Source organism: Podarcis liolepis, assembly GCF_965112155.1.
Source record: "Podarcis liolepis genome assembly, chromosome: 17".
NCBI classification, from domain to species: Eukaryota; Metazoa; Chordata; class Lepidosauria; order Squamata; family Lacertidae; genus Podarcis; species Podarcis liolepis.
Genome location: NC_139571.1, coordinates 18,148,626 through 18,162,805, shown reverse-complemented (window position 1 = coordinate 18,162,805; position 14,180 = coordinate 18,148,626). Strand labels below are relative to the sequence as shown.

The 14,180-nt window shown below is 41.1% G+C and overlaps 1 protein-coding gene across 10 annotated transcripts in view; it reads right to left on the bottom strand.

Annotated features, from left to right (window-relative positions):
* BNC2 (basonuclin zinc finger protein 2) overlaps positions 1 to 14,180 on the bottom strand; it is a 419,967-nt gene that overhangs the window by 114,310 nt on the left and 291,477 nt on the right. For all 10 annotated transcript variants that reach the window (XR_014520626.1, XM_083482228.1, XM_083482225.1 and 7 more), the window contains one exon: positions 4,565 to 4,800. Coding sequence is in view for 9 of the 10 variants with exons in the window: in XM_083482228.1 (XP_083338354.1) it covers positions 4,565 to 4,800 (236 nt within the window). In the remaining variant the exon portion in view is untranslated. The remainder of the gene's footprint in view (positions 1 to 4,564; positions 4,801 to 14,180) is intronic.

Genomic DNA, 14,180 nt, shown 5'->3' with positions numbered 1-14,180 from the left:
AAGGTGCTACTGGAAGGAATTTTTTTATCCAGAAATAGTGCTTCAGGTTAAGAACTTTGCTCAGGATGAGAACAGAAATCGTGCTCCGGCGGCGCGGCAGCAGCAGGAGGCCCCATTAGCTAAAGTGGTGCTTCAGGTTAAGAACAGTTTCAGGTTAAGTACGGACCTCCGGAACAAATTAAGTACTTAACCTGAGGTACCACTGTATTATAGTTTGTTTCTGTGCCATCCTTTGGCCACAACTTAAACAATATAGTGCAATTTAATACAGAAATATCTCAAAAACCAAATACCGTACTTTTTGCACCATAACACTCACTTTTTTCCTCCTAGAAAGTAAGGGGAAATGTCTGTGCATGTTATGGAGGAAATGCCTACGGGTGGCATGCCTACGGATTTTCCTCCTCTAAAAACTACGTGCGTGTTATGGTCGGGTGCGTGTTATAGAGCGAAAAATACGGTACTTCCATCCCCTTGCTGAAGGATAGGGGAAGAAGGATCCCAAACATGGGAGAAAGAGCAGTAGCAAGGATCCTGGGTGGTGTTGGTGAGAAAGCATGGAACCCATTCTTAAAAAGTTTTAGTGCTGGAGAAATGTCTTTGCTGTTTATGATGCAACAGAACTAACAGTCTGCAACAAGTTATGCTGCAGATAAGTCCTGCAGATAAACAGTCATTCCAACAGGTAATTAAAAAGCAGGCATTGGCCTCTTTCTGCAACACCTACTCACTACAATGAGACGCGCCCCCCCACACACACACTTATCATGAAGAAATTACAGAATCTAGTCTTTGAAAATTGTGGGGTTTTTGAAGTGATTTTCACTCTTGAAAATAAATGCATTTTAAGCTCTACATAGGAAACTAGTCCGCTTAGGATACTAGCCTTTTTACTCACCTTTTATTATTCAGACCCCAGGAATTTACACTTAAGTGCATAAGCACACATGGCATCGTTTAAGTGAGAAATGTGCATCTGTGTTCACAAGGCATAGGCCTCAATCTAAAGCATATGTATGTGAAGGCACATATCCACATTTTCAGAGAAGAGGGGGAAATCAGCGATAATCTTTACATAGGATTTTTAAAAATTACATTTAAAGCACCCGTAATCATTTAACCCTTAAAAGCAAATTTATAACATTTTAACAACTTATTCTAATATATTTGCGATGCTTTATATGGTAGTCTCAGTTTGTCCAAAGCTCTTGAGGATAGAGTGAAAACAGGAAAGGAAAAGATTATTAGAATCTATCTAACATTTAGTCTTCACTATTGTTGGCATCCACATAAATTTCTTCCAGAGTAGGTAGGCAAAGCAAAACAAAACACTGAAATGGGGAACAGGCTCCTTTGTCACAAGATGTATAGTACCTGTATATTGTGCCTCATATTTCAGGTTCTAGAAATTTTAGAAACCTGCCCTTTCTTTTAAAAAACCACACCAATGACAACCTGGGGATTTGGGGATTGTGGTTCATAGGAGAGTTGGACTGCCCTCCATTCCCCAATCGAAGCTGGCACAGTGATGTATAAGATTATATTCTACTGATTTCAATGGAAATGATAACTTATGCTGCCTTGGAACGTGAAAGATAGAACTGTTCCAGAGTTCAAAGCAAGTCATAACTACTATGGTATATATCCAACATGAAATATTGAAGATTCTTTGTAGACAACAAATGAATGTGCTGCATCCACTGATCAAAAGGATGTTGTATGGGGTAGGAAGACCCTTCTCACCTGTTCCCATAGGAACCAACTCCTAGGGGCCACGGGGGCTTTGGCCCCCATGATAAAATATTTGAGGGGGCCAGGCCCCCCAAAGTTGATGGGCATTCCCATTCAAATGGTGTGTATGCACTGTGTCATGAGATCGATTGTGCGGGGTGAGGCTCACCTGCGCCCCCACAATGTTTTATTCAAGTTGGCACTCCTGCTTGTTCCAAAGGGGAAATGTCCCTATGTATTTCAAGCATGTTACTATGTACATGCACTGGAGTTGTGCATTTTCCTCTGGGTCTCCGGGGAGCCGATGCATCTTGACTCTAGCATACAAGCATATAAATGCCAAGACATGGACACAAAATGCCAGCTGGTCTCTGTTTTCCATCCACCCTGAGTGGTCCAGCTGAATACAAACTTGATCGTGGCTGCTTTCTTTTTACAAAACTTCCTAATGCTTAGCAGCATGTTCAATCTCACAACTGATCTGGTTGCAACTCAGACACATCCTGCAACATTTACCAACGAGTAGAAGTAGGCACACAGCAAGGAGAAGAGACTTCGTCAATGTATGATGTGGAGGCAGGTATGCTTCAGGTAGCAATGGCTGGCAGAACATGGAGTATTACAAATACCCAAGAGTCTGTGTAATATGAAATGCGTTCAGATCAGAAACCTCCACCAACCCCGGTCATAATGAAGTTTGCATTAAGGTATTCAAAGCTGCAGCGCTAAGCATTTTTACCAGTGAGTGAGCCACACTATGTGGACTTACCTCTGAGTAAAAAGGCACTGGGTGGTATTGCAAGAGTGACTGCAGGTGCACACTGCCAGCTGAATGCTGTCGCTTCTGTGTTCAGCTGGCAGCAGTCCTTGCAACATTTGGAGTTGTCACATCCCTCCCACCTGCCTTTAAAAGAAGAACCAGCAGCTGAATACATCTGAGACAGCTCCACATGATTGTTTAAACACAGGAGGCTTTCTATCTTTCTTTTTTCCAATCACAGAAGGCTTGCTGGAGATTATTCTCTCTTCACTACGCTTTAGGCTGCTATCAAATACACACTGTAATAGTAATAGGGGTTGCTCATGCGTAAGTTGCCGCCACTCCTGGCTAGGTTGCCTGGTTAAACCTTTCTGTCTGGACAGCCCTTCACTTCATGGCTGTTTCAGTCACTAGCAGAATCCGTCAGTGGGCGTTTCTTAAACTTTTTCCAGCATAAAAGCTGTTTGACGCCAAGTCTCCTCCTACTCTCTCTGCGCGGAAGTCTTCTGCGCAGGGAGGGTGTGGGTAGCGGAGGACCCGTGCTCTCCCCGCTGGTGTCCAGCGAAGAGTCCTGGAGCCCTCTCGCCGATTCCCCCATCTGCCCCCTTTATCCCTGGTGTTACGCTGATTTCCTTCCCCAGCTGATGAGCTGCCTCTCTCCCTGCTGGGTCCTTCTCCAGCATCACTTGGGAGCCTTCCCTCCGCCTCTGGCTCCGATGTCAGTTCCCTGACACACACTTACCTGGAAGTAAGCCCCACTGAACTCAATGGGCTTATTTCTGTACAGACATTTTAAGGAACCCACGGCATAATGATATTGATATGTGTTAATTGTAAAGAGTGTTAACACAGGGTTGCCATATTTCAGAAAGTAAAAACCAGGACACCCTGAAAGTTGTTGAGTGATTTTTCAATTGACTCATCTAAGGTTCAGGACAAAGCGCCATCTTTCAGAAATTTCCCCCGGACGTCAATTCCACCTTTGAAATCCCTGTGAAAATCCCAGGAAAATCTGGATGTATGGCAGCCCTAGTTAGCAACTTGCGGAGTGGAAATCTGGTGGTTTTCAATTTAGGCCGTAGAGAACAATGGTGGGACTTTAAACCTTGGCTGGATTCCTGTAAAAGGGCTTTCCATACCATCATATGAACAAATACTACTAGGAACAAACTACTAGGAATACCTTTTCAGCACCACTAACCACACTGAAATTTTACATGAAACCTTCATATTCTAATGGAATGCAATTAATACAATTTGGGCATTCATTTATATTGTATTGTATTGTATTGTATTGTATTGTATTGATCTTGCAGACCCTAAACCATAGCTGATGAACATGTTATGTGTGTACAGTCAAGAGGGCCAATTCATGTGAGCTAAAGATAATTTAATTTGAACTCTCATTTTTCCTCATTCTTTAATAATGTTTATTTCAAGCTCAGTCTATGAGAGCTACATGTCTTCCTTGATTATTATAGGAATATGGAGATCCTTGAGGGTCTATAAAACATTTCCGAGTCATCGGCTGCTTCAGGACTGTTGCTGTTTTATGGGTGCGATTCAGTCACACACCAACAAACTCAGGTTTGCACAATTAAAGTGGATTTGGCACACTTGCACAACAAGTCTGTGAGTAAGGAAAGGGAATTTCTGTGCTAAGTGGTGAGAAAATGCACTGAAAAAGAGTGGAGTGGCGTTTGTTTGTCTCGACATTGCATGACCTCACCAAAAACCAAATCAGAATCAATGCTCAATAAGCTGTGAATATTGTATAAACTTTGTACAAACAAACAGGGATGGATAAACAGGTAATCTGGAAGTAACTGTATGCTCTCCCCCACCCAAGCATTCCTGCTATGCTGTAAAGATATACAATATGAATGTTATTGGGTACTTCTCCATAGCAGTAAGATTGGTCAAAACTTTCATTAGCAACTTCCCCTTCCCTCCCATCTCTGTTGCACACGGCATAATGAATTCATCCTACACTGCAAATAAGTGGTGACACTAGGAGGTTGCGATTTTTAGTTCAGGAGTCATCATTCGCCCATGCACTAGGTTGGTTCCTACCTGAAGGATGTAACCCCGAACGTAGTCCCGAAGTGTCCAGCCCAAACCATGCAGGATGTGCAACACTTCTTCCTGTTTCAAGACGCTGAAGAGTCGGTCCAGCAATATCTTCAGTCTCACCGGAACGGCCTGAGTCCCGTAGAGCATTAGGCTGCTGATGTCAAACACTACATTGGATTGTACAATCTCCACTTGAGTTGGGTGGTACAGATGCTGCGTGCTAAGCTTGTCCAAAGCTAGGAGGGAAGAAGACAGAGAGTTGAGGAGAATCTAGTACATAAGCACAGTGTGAATTTCTACACAGAGTCCTCAGTGGGAGTTATTGCTAAACAAAAAAAAAGAGTGGGGAGAGAACCTGAAGGCAAGGTGGATAAACATATATTATTTGGATGTGGTACCATCATGGATTTCAAATCCCTGCTAGTATATGCAACGTTTACAGTGGACCCTGCGGATATGAACTTAATTCGTTCCGGGGGTCCTTACGTACCCCGAAAAGTCCGCAACATGAGGTGCTGCTTCTGTGCATGTGCATGGCACGATAGAGCGCTTCTGCAAATGCATGCATGGTGAAACCTGGAAGTATACACTTCTGGGTTTGCTGCGTTCGCAACCCAAAAGTTACATTACCCAAAAGTAACATAACCCGAGGGTCCACTGTATATTTTAAACTGAATTTCTTGCGACCTTCTTTGAAAACACTTTTATAGCTCAATACCTTAATTATTAAAAGAGGAAGAACAGATGAAACATACTTCAACAACAGTGGCATTCACTAAGAAACTGTCACGAGCAATAGAATTTAATAATATGGATGAACTTTTAATCACTTAAAAAAATTAAGCTTACCATGTTGCCTGGAAGGCAATTTTTTCATGCATAGGTGCAAATTCAATTGCACACCTATGCAACAACACTTTCCTAAAATCATGCCCTCTTGCTTCCTTCTCCCCTTTTCTCCATGAACTCCAAAAGCAGCCTAACCTTCTGACAGACCCACTTTTTGTCATATGAGCATAAGGACTAAATAACCAGACTTAACACAACTTCCTATATGCAGTCCATGAAGGAACCTATGTAACCTATAGGTTAGAAAAATGCCCAGAAGTTCTAGTTTTGAACTGTTCAGTTTACTTCTAGAAGACAGAAAACCAGAGATTACAGCATTAGTCACAAAAGTTTGTAGAACAGCCTAGAAAATACGTCAGTTGTTCTTACCTCCTGGGTCAGTGTAGACCATTTATCTCACTTTTAAATTACTAAGTCTTCAATTTTTTTTCCTTTTCCTTTATTTTATTTTCCTTTATTATATCCTTACTAGTATTTGTTGTATTAAATAGAGTACAGTGGATTTTAATATATATCAACATCTCTATACTAAAAATGGAGGGGATCAACCCATTTCTGGTCTGGATCGATTTTTCAATGTGCTAATTCATTATTTACTTATTATTTATTTACTTATTATTTATTTAATTTATGTCTTGCCCTTCCTCCAAAAGGATCCCAGGGTGGCAGGTCCATTCTGTACTGTTTCTGCATTAATCAAATATATTTTTACAGAATTTTGATGCATGCAATTGGACGTTTTGTTAGAAAACATATACCTCTTTTGGAAGCAAAATCTGAAGGATGGTACTGCGAACTGGATCACTTTGCTATAAATACTGTAAAGGTGCAATTCTCCTCCATCCGTTCTTCTTTACCTAGAGCAGGAATCCACCAGCACTCAAGGCATTTTACCATGCAGCGAATGCAGCAAAATCGATAGGGCTGAACTCTTCACACAAACGAAATACTTGTGGCATCCTTGCTCTTTGCTATACTGAATGACTACCATGCATAAACTTTGATATCCTGCTTCATGACCACCTGGCACAATCTAACTCTACAGGAAATATTGCTGGAGTAGACAGGGGAGGGGACCGTGACAAATGCCATTTCAGAGCACATATGGCCCCCATTACAACTAGTGTTCCCTCACAACTTTGAAATTCATTTAATAAGAAAGAGGGCTCATTAATGCTTCATTATGTAAAATGCAGTAAACTTGCTCTATGGCGCTATACACGCACAGAGAGGGAGAGAGAATGGAATTTTGTCAGCCTTTAAAATAATGTTGTAGGGGGTCCTCTACCTCCTCCTGCAGTTTGGTATCTTCTTTGCTTGTGGTCACTGGAGAGTTCATGTACTCTTGATAAATTGCTTTCTTCCATCCACAGCGTAAATGCCCTTATCATTTCCCTGCTGGCTTCATTCAGCACATCTGCCCTGAGGGACACTTTGTCAAAGAGTTCTGGTTTCCCCGTACTTCATTTCTTGCTGCTGATTTGTCTGATCTTTCCTATTCTAGCAGTTTAGTCAACCTTGAATAAATAGGTTTTTAAAAATTAATTTAAAGTTCGCAAAAGATAAGGGATTGTTAAGCTCGGGGATTGAAGTCCTCTGTCTCTCCGCAAAGCATTCGCACTGCAGAAGTATGAAGGGCGGCGTTCTGCCAAATACACTCAAAAATATTATTTTTTGAATTCAAATTTACAAGCCAGCCAGAGAGAGCGACATATTTTCTATATAATCACTAATGGTGGCATTGCTGCAATATATAGATGTATTTCAATGCAAGAACAGCACACATTTGTAAACTTGACTACTAGATGAAAAAAAGCCTTTCAGATATAACATTCCCAGCCTTCCAAGTATGGTGAGGTGTGTGTGTGTGTGTGTGTGTGTGTGTGTGTGTTTGTGTGTTTGCTGTGGGTTCTTGCACTCCCACCCCAGCCAAATTTCATCACAATTTGCTAGCTAATCCTGTGCCTTCCAGATTCTACAGACTACAACTTTCCATCAGTCCCAGGGCCAGCCTGGCTAATTGTCAAGGGCGATGAGAGATGTAATCTGGTACAGCTGAAGGGTACCATGTTGACCACTCCTGTAATAGCATTACACCTGCACTAGTGACAATTAATGCTTATCAGATTAGGGTTTGAAAATCCACTTCCAACAGTAGTTTCAAACACAGTTTACATAAGCAATCCCACTTAAAATTAACCACAGTTGGCACTGACGAAGACAGAGAGATTAAGGCACTCTACAGAAGGGAGAATGGATTCATGTAGGAAGGCGGAGATAGACTGAGCTGTCTACCATGTGCCCAATTGCTTGTCCAAAAGCATTACATATGCACCAAGCCTTAATCCAGGCTTCCTCAAACTCAACCCTCCAGATGTTTTGAGACTACAATTCACATCATCCCTGACCACTGGTCCTGCTAGCTAGGGATCATGGGAGTTGTAGGCCAAAAACATCTGGAGGGCCTAGGTTGAGGAAGCCTGCCTTAATCAGTAATGGAAAATGCTTAAAGGCCTTGGTGCTGGGGGAAATTCCTTGAGCACCTCTTTAGGCTTATTCTTTTTCTTGAGCTTATTTTTCATTTTATTTTTCTTTAAAGTCAAGAGGTTGTATTTGTATAACCACAAGCCTGAGGTGTGACTTGGGGAAAGGTGAAGATTTGTTAAGGATCTTGGATTCCGCTCAGAAAAGGAAATTTTAGAGCTGTTCGAAGTATGAAGTACGCAATCATCCGAATATACAGAGTAGCAAAAGGGATATAACTGCTGTGGTGTGGCATTACACACAGAGAGAGCTATTTAGAATTAGGACATATACTTTGACAGCTTAACCTTGGCTTGCATTTTTTCAAAGGAAACTGACAAAGTCACCTCAAGCCCACTATGGTTATGAGAGAGCTCCAATAGAGATGCAGTCTATATTTAACTGTTTTTATATATGGGGACATAGAGACAGAGAGAGTGTGTGTGCTTGCAAGTGTTTAAAATTGTTTTCAAACTTATTATTTTTATTGTTGAAACCCACCCTAGGACCTTATGGTAAAGGAATATAATAAATAGATTAGAACAGGGATACACATGATCTATCTTAAATGCAGTGATCCTATTCCTGTCTATTCAGAAGCAAGTTCCATTGAATTCAATGGGGGTCACCCTCAGGCAAGTGTGGTTAGGATTGCAGACGAAGGAAAAATTTCTAACTATTGCTAACAGCTGGTTCAAACATCATGTAGAAACTTGCTTTCATGCAGTAAGTTAAAGAGGTGCCACTTCCTGGTGTTTTGTTTCTGTGACTATGTTGATTCTACAGAATAGATTCTGTTGTGGTTTTATTATGCACTTTGATGGCACCAATAGAGTGAACAGTGGTATATAAATCTTCTAATAAATGAAAAATATACAATTTATGGGGGGGGGATGAGAACCATTCCTCTTAAAAAGCTGGGAATATGTTAAATCATTCTTCTGTGATCTACTCTAAACCCAGAGGGTAACACAAGAGTTTGATGCCAGTTCCTTTAGTTCTTCATGCAGAAGTGAACACATGGTATCTCAAAAGTGGAAATGGCAATGAATGTGCTATCTGGCCGATGTGCTAAGCTGCTGGTCTTTCGGGGCTGCCTGTCTATCCCACAGAGTCCACAACGCAGAAATGTGGCAGCACCAGCCATGAAGTCCTCCACATTAATGAATCTGCCGTCTAATCACAGAGAACTGTGCTTGCCTTTTCCAAAGGAGCTATTCACATTTCCCACTTTGAGGGCAAGTGCAATCTGGGAGCACATGAGACTGGCATGTCCCAAATTTCAAAGGTAGCCAGGTCACCACCTGAAGTGCCAGCAAACTTTTTTTAAAAAAAAGGGGGGGGAGAGGAAAAAGAAACCCTCAACCGGCATGTATTAAAAAGGTAAGTCCAATCCCACCTAAACATTTTTCGATTTTGTCCCACTCCCAAAGATTAATCAAATATTTGGGGGTAACCCTCCAAAAGTACCCAATATTGCAGGGACAAATTGATCCAGCTGGGATCAATAGAAGGCAATAAGTGGGATAAACCTGCAAACAACAAACTTTTATTTGATGTTGCTAGTGACCTTTCCTTACTTGTGAGTGAACGGTAAAGAACAATTCTATGCCACAGGGAAGGGCATTGCTAGTTAATACAGAACCATATCAAATGCTATGTGGAATCTCAATTTTAATTCTGCTCCCAACTAATTATATAAAAGCTGCAATACAGCAGCACGAAAAGCCTGTTGTGTGCAAGCAGCCACTATCCATAAAGTATCAGATCATAGAAAAATCCTAAATATTTGATTCCTGCAGCAAAACAGACTATGAACCTCGCCATTCCTCACCTTTCAGTGCGATGTCTTGTGAATTTTTTATTTTCTGTTCATTCTCTGCATTTCTTTCCTTTCTCAGATTCTTCAGTTTGTTCTCCTTATTCCTCTGGAACACACCCTAGTCCAAACCAAGCTTGCTAGCCCCCCCTTTTCCTTGGCCTATAAGACATCTAGGTCATTTGTCGTCCCTTTTGACTCCTCCTCATCCACCCCAGGCTTATCCATCTGCCCCAAAGCATTCCAGTCAGGAGGTAGCCGTGTGGCATTAGGGCATAGCCTCACCACCAAATCCATGAATGCAGTATAATTAGTGATGGTGTCAGAATGCTGGGTGGTGGTTGCTCGTGAGTGACCAGCCAGGACTCCGACCTGTCTTTTACAGGTTTTATTGTGCAAACTACTTACAGTGCAGATACACAAAAAGGGCGATGGAGGTGGCGTGCGTCTCTCCTGGCCAGCCAAGCTAGGTGAGACGCTTGGGCTCTCAGCAGCACCTTTGAGCCCTCTCCTCGCTTGGCTGGCCCCTTCCCTCTCTTCTCCACTGGAGGTGTGGCTTTTCCCCTCGCTGGAAGAGGAACTGCTCCTTAGAAGCGTCAGAGGCTCCCTGTGTCCCAACGGCATCTCTGCCTCCCTCCCCTGTTCCAATGGCAGTCCCCTGACAGATGGGATAATGTATTTGTGCTTGATTTGGAATGAGGCCAACATTGTAAATGAAAAGTGGAGAATACTCACAGGAGGGAGATCCCCAATAATTCTGCATTCTCTTGCAACTGCCACCCCAAATTCCAAATCCATTTACTTTGTGGCTGTTGCGCGGCACCGCTGGGGGGGTAGGTCTCTCTATCTCTTTCTCTCAGCATTGTCCACTGAGATGACAGGGACAGAGACCATTGCCTTCTCAGTACCTCAAATGCTACTATAGCAGAGAACACTGTTTGGGTCCTAGAGATGGGCAGTGACCAGGGTGGATAAAAATCAATGATTTATTTTTATTTTTAAATTTTAAAAAATCGGAATTTTTTTAAATTTAAATCGGATTTTTTAAAATAAAAATTAAATAGATTTTTTTTAAAATTTAAATTGGATTTTTAAAATAAAAGGCTTTTGGAGGAAAAATCTTTCTAAAGATAGTTTTCTATTTAAGTTGCATTATAGTCCAAAGGCTATTCATCAGGAAATAGGGATTTGTTGTAAGTTTTTAATGTTTGCTAAAACTCAGTCTAAGGTGTGTTTTTTAACCATTTAACCACATCAGTTAACAAACATGGGCACATATGCTATAATGTTATTGTTTTAGTTAAATAAATTGTTATTAAGGAAATGATTATTTTCCTCCTTCCAATAAAGTACAGCAGAAAAGTTGTCCAAATATAAACAGTTAACTTATTAAACCTCACAATAATTTCATAATTACCTGTCTATGTAGTTCTAATAGTATAACTAAATCAGTAATTTTTGAGATAACTGTAAAAACTACCCTGAAAATTTATTATTCCAAAAATGAAACCTTCATCTGGTTGTAAATATTAAGCTTATACCAGCAAGAATGAGTCTTTATGTAAAAAAAATGATTTAAATCAAGCCTTACTGACCAGTGATTTAAATCGTGATTTAAATCGTGATTTAAATCGTGAATAAAATCAATTTGATTTAAATCAAATCCACCCTGGCAGTGACTTCAAATCATTGGCTGTGTGACTAAATCCCCCAGGGCAGTGACTTGAAGCAGCACTTCAAAGCACTGTGCAAGCCCTGCTTTGTGCTTTGAAGTCCCTGGCGATCATCACCAAATGTCATTGTGATGTCGGGAGATTGACAGACGGGCAGTTCTGCCCATCTATCAATCTGGCCCATGACGAGTAGGGGAGATAAAAGATCTGGCTGGTTACTCAGATCCGATTCTCCACCTTTGCTCTAGGGCAGAGCTTTCCCGACTTTTTATGTTGGTGACACACACATCATTTCGTGACACAGTAATTCAGTTTTACTAGCAAACTGGAGGTTAAACTAACCCCTTTTCAGCCCTGGGATGAGTGCGGGGAGAGTTTGCATGACAAACCTATGCACTGCAGCCAACACACTAATATGTCGCGATACACATTTTGGAAAGCTCTGCTCTAGGACATCAGAGAATTTTAGCACCATTCCAGGAAAGATGGAGAAATGTAAGTTTTCTAGGCACCTGATATCTATGTCCACCGCAGAAAAACTAAACAAACAAACCTGCAAACTACAATAGCCAGTGATGCCAGGTGCAAAAAAAAATCAAAAATGGAAACTGTTCCTTTGCTTTGTTCTCTGGAGGAATTTATTTTCCATTCTATGAGTAAAATGCCACCTGCAAACACAGTACTACACAAGTGGGTCACTTTCAAAGTTTGTACCTTTGTTTATCAAATACAAGATAAACAGGCTAAATTAAATCTCCAGGGCATCAGAAAATTTTTCAACGGGGCACAAAGTCAAAATACTTGCGCCAATACAAAAAATGAATATTTTGTGTAGTGTTAATAAATGGAACAAACTGCTTAAATTCTCAAGTGAATATAACAAGCCAGAAGGGTTTGCTAAAGCTATCAATTACACCTGATATTCTACAAAGTATTATTTGTTTTTGGAAAATGGTTTCGGTTAAAGTAAGCTACCACACAATACAGAGAACCAGACAAATATACTTTACAATATTCTAAAGCTTTCAGTTTGACAATGTTGGTGTAAGTGACAGACACATGCAATGCAGTTCATTTCAGGGGTTTTTTTTTCTTTCTTTCTGGGAAGATGCCAAAAGTGCTGTCATATTTTCCTTTGGAAATGTTTCTGAGCCAGTTTTAATGCTTGAGCCTGGTATACCCAGGAGACAATCTGTATCTTTCACACAGGACATGGAACCATTGTCTTGAGTGCATGAAGTAACCATAAAGCACAGTTTACAACAGTAAAAAGGTGTGCTGCTTGTTTCATTTGACCTCTGAACTTTCTGGAATGGTACAATGCATTCTTACACATTTTCTGTTTCACTGAATTTTGCGCTGCCATGCAAGTGGGGCACCATCCCTGCCCCCCTCCCGCCGGATTGCTAACTGAAGATATCTATTTCGCATCATCCATAATTTTCCTTCTCCATTCCTTACCAGAAAATTTGGTATGAAATCAGGATTACAAATGTGTGTGTACATCAACACATATGCATGGCTTTGTGATTTTCTGATAAATACACCGATAAATCCCCAAACCCACTTGATTCAGTAGCTATCACAATATTAAAGGTGAGGGGGAAACACTTCTTTTTCAGCAGATGGCTCTATGACATTGCCTCACTGTCATAATCTCTAGATACTCATGAAGGTGTTTAGCGAGATTATGATCCAGATGAAGCTGGCTAGCTCTATATGATAACAAGAGAGAACATATATTTGAGCTTAAGGCTCTTTTTCAGTATTATTGCTCTACAGCAGGGGTCAGCAAACTTTTTCAGCAGGGGCCCGGTCCACTGTCCCTCAGACCTTGTAGGGGGCTGGACTATATTTTTGGGGGGGAAATATGAACGAATTCCTATGCCCCACAAATAACCCAGAGATGCATTTTAAATAAAAGGGCACATTCTACTCATGTAAAAACACACTGATTCCTGGACCGTCCACGGGCTGGATTTAGAAGGCGATTGGGCCAGGCCTTAGTCTGCCCACCCATGCGCTACAGCGCAGCTTCACACCCTTGTGAAACCTGATAAACTTTAAGAGTTAAAGAGTTAACAGCAAAAGTAGCTCTAGTTATTGGAAACTGACTCTGGCAACCCTGTCTGAATTCTCGAGTCAAGCTCATTATGTTATGTGCTTAGTGCTCCAAGAACACACTGGACCCAAATTCTTTCACGGGTGCAGTAGTAAAATAGTCTCAAAACAAAAGAAGATTCATATGTTTTGTTTTCTTCTGCCACAAGACAGGTGGTTGTGAGAAGCTGCTTTAGGAGATGGCTAATGGAAGTAGACTTAAAGCAGCGTTCTGCAACCTAGTGCCCTCTGGACTCCCATCAGTGCCAGTCAGCATGGCCACCAGTCAGGGATTATGGAAGTTGCAGTCCATCAGCATCGGTCTGAGGAAGCTGCCCTGACAGTACTCAGTACTTCTTGAAATCTAACTTTATAATTAACTGTCAAAATATTGAGTCAAACAATTTATGGTACTTTCGTACAAAGCATGAACACACAAATGGGAACAGGGTTTTAATGTCCCTTTGAAAAAGTAGCCTACACATACCTCTGCCAAGTAATATTGATAAAGATAATGAGCAAGCTCCCACAGATTGTAAAGAAACTGCACATATGATGATTCATGCCATAAAGGCGACCTTCGGAGTCAAATTCAAACTAACAGATTAGTCTACAACATGCATTCAATATGCAACGCCAAAACTAACTTGGC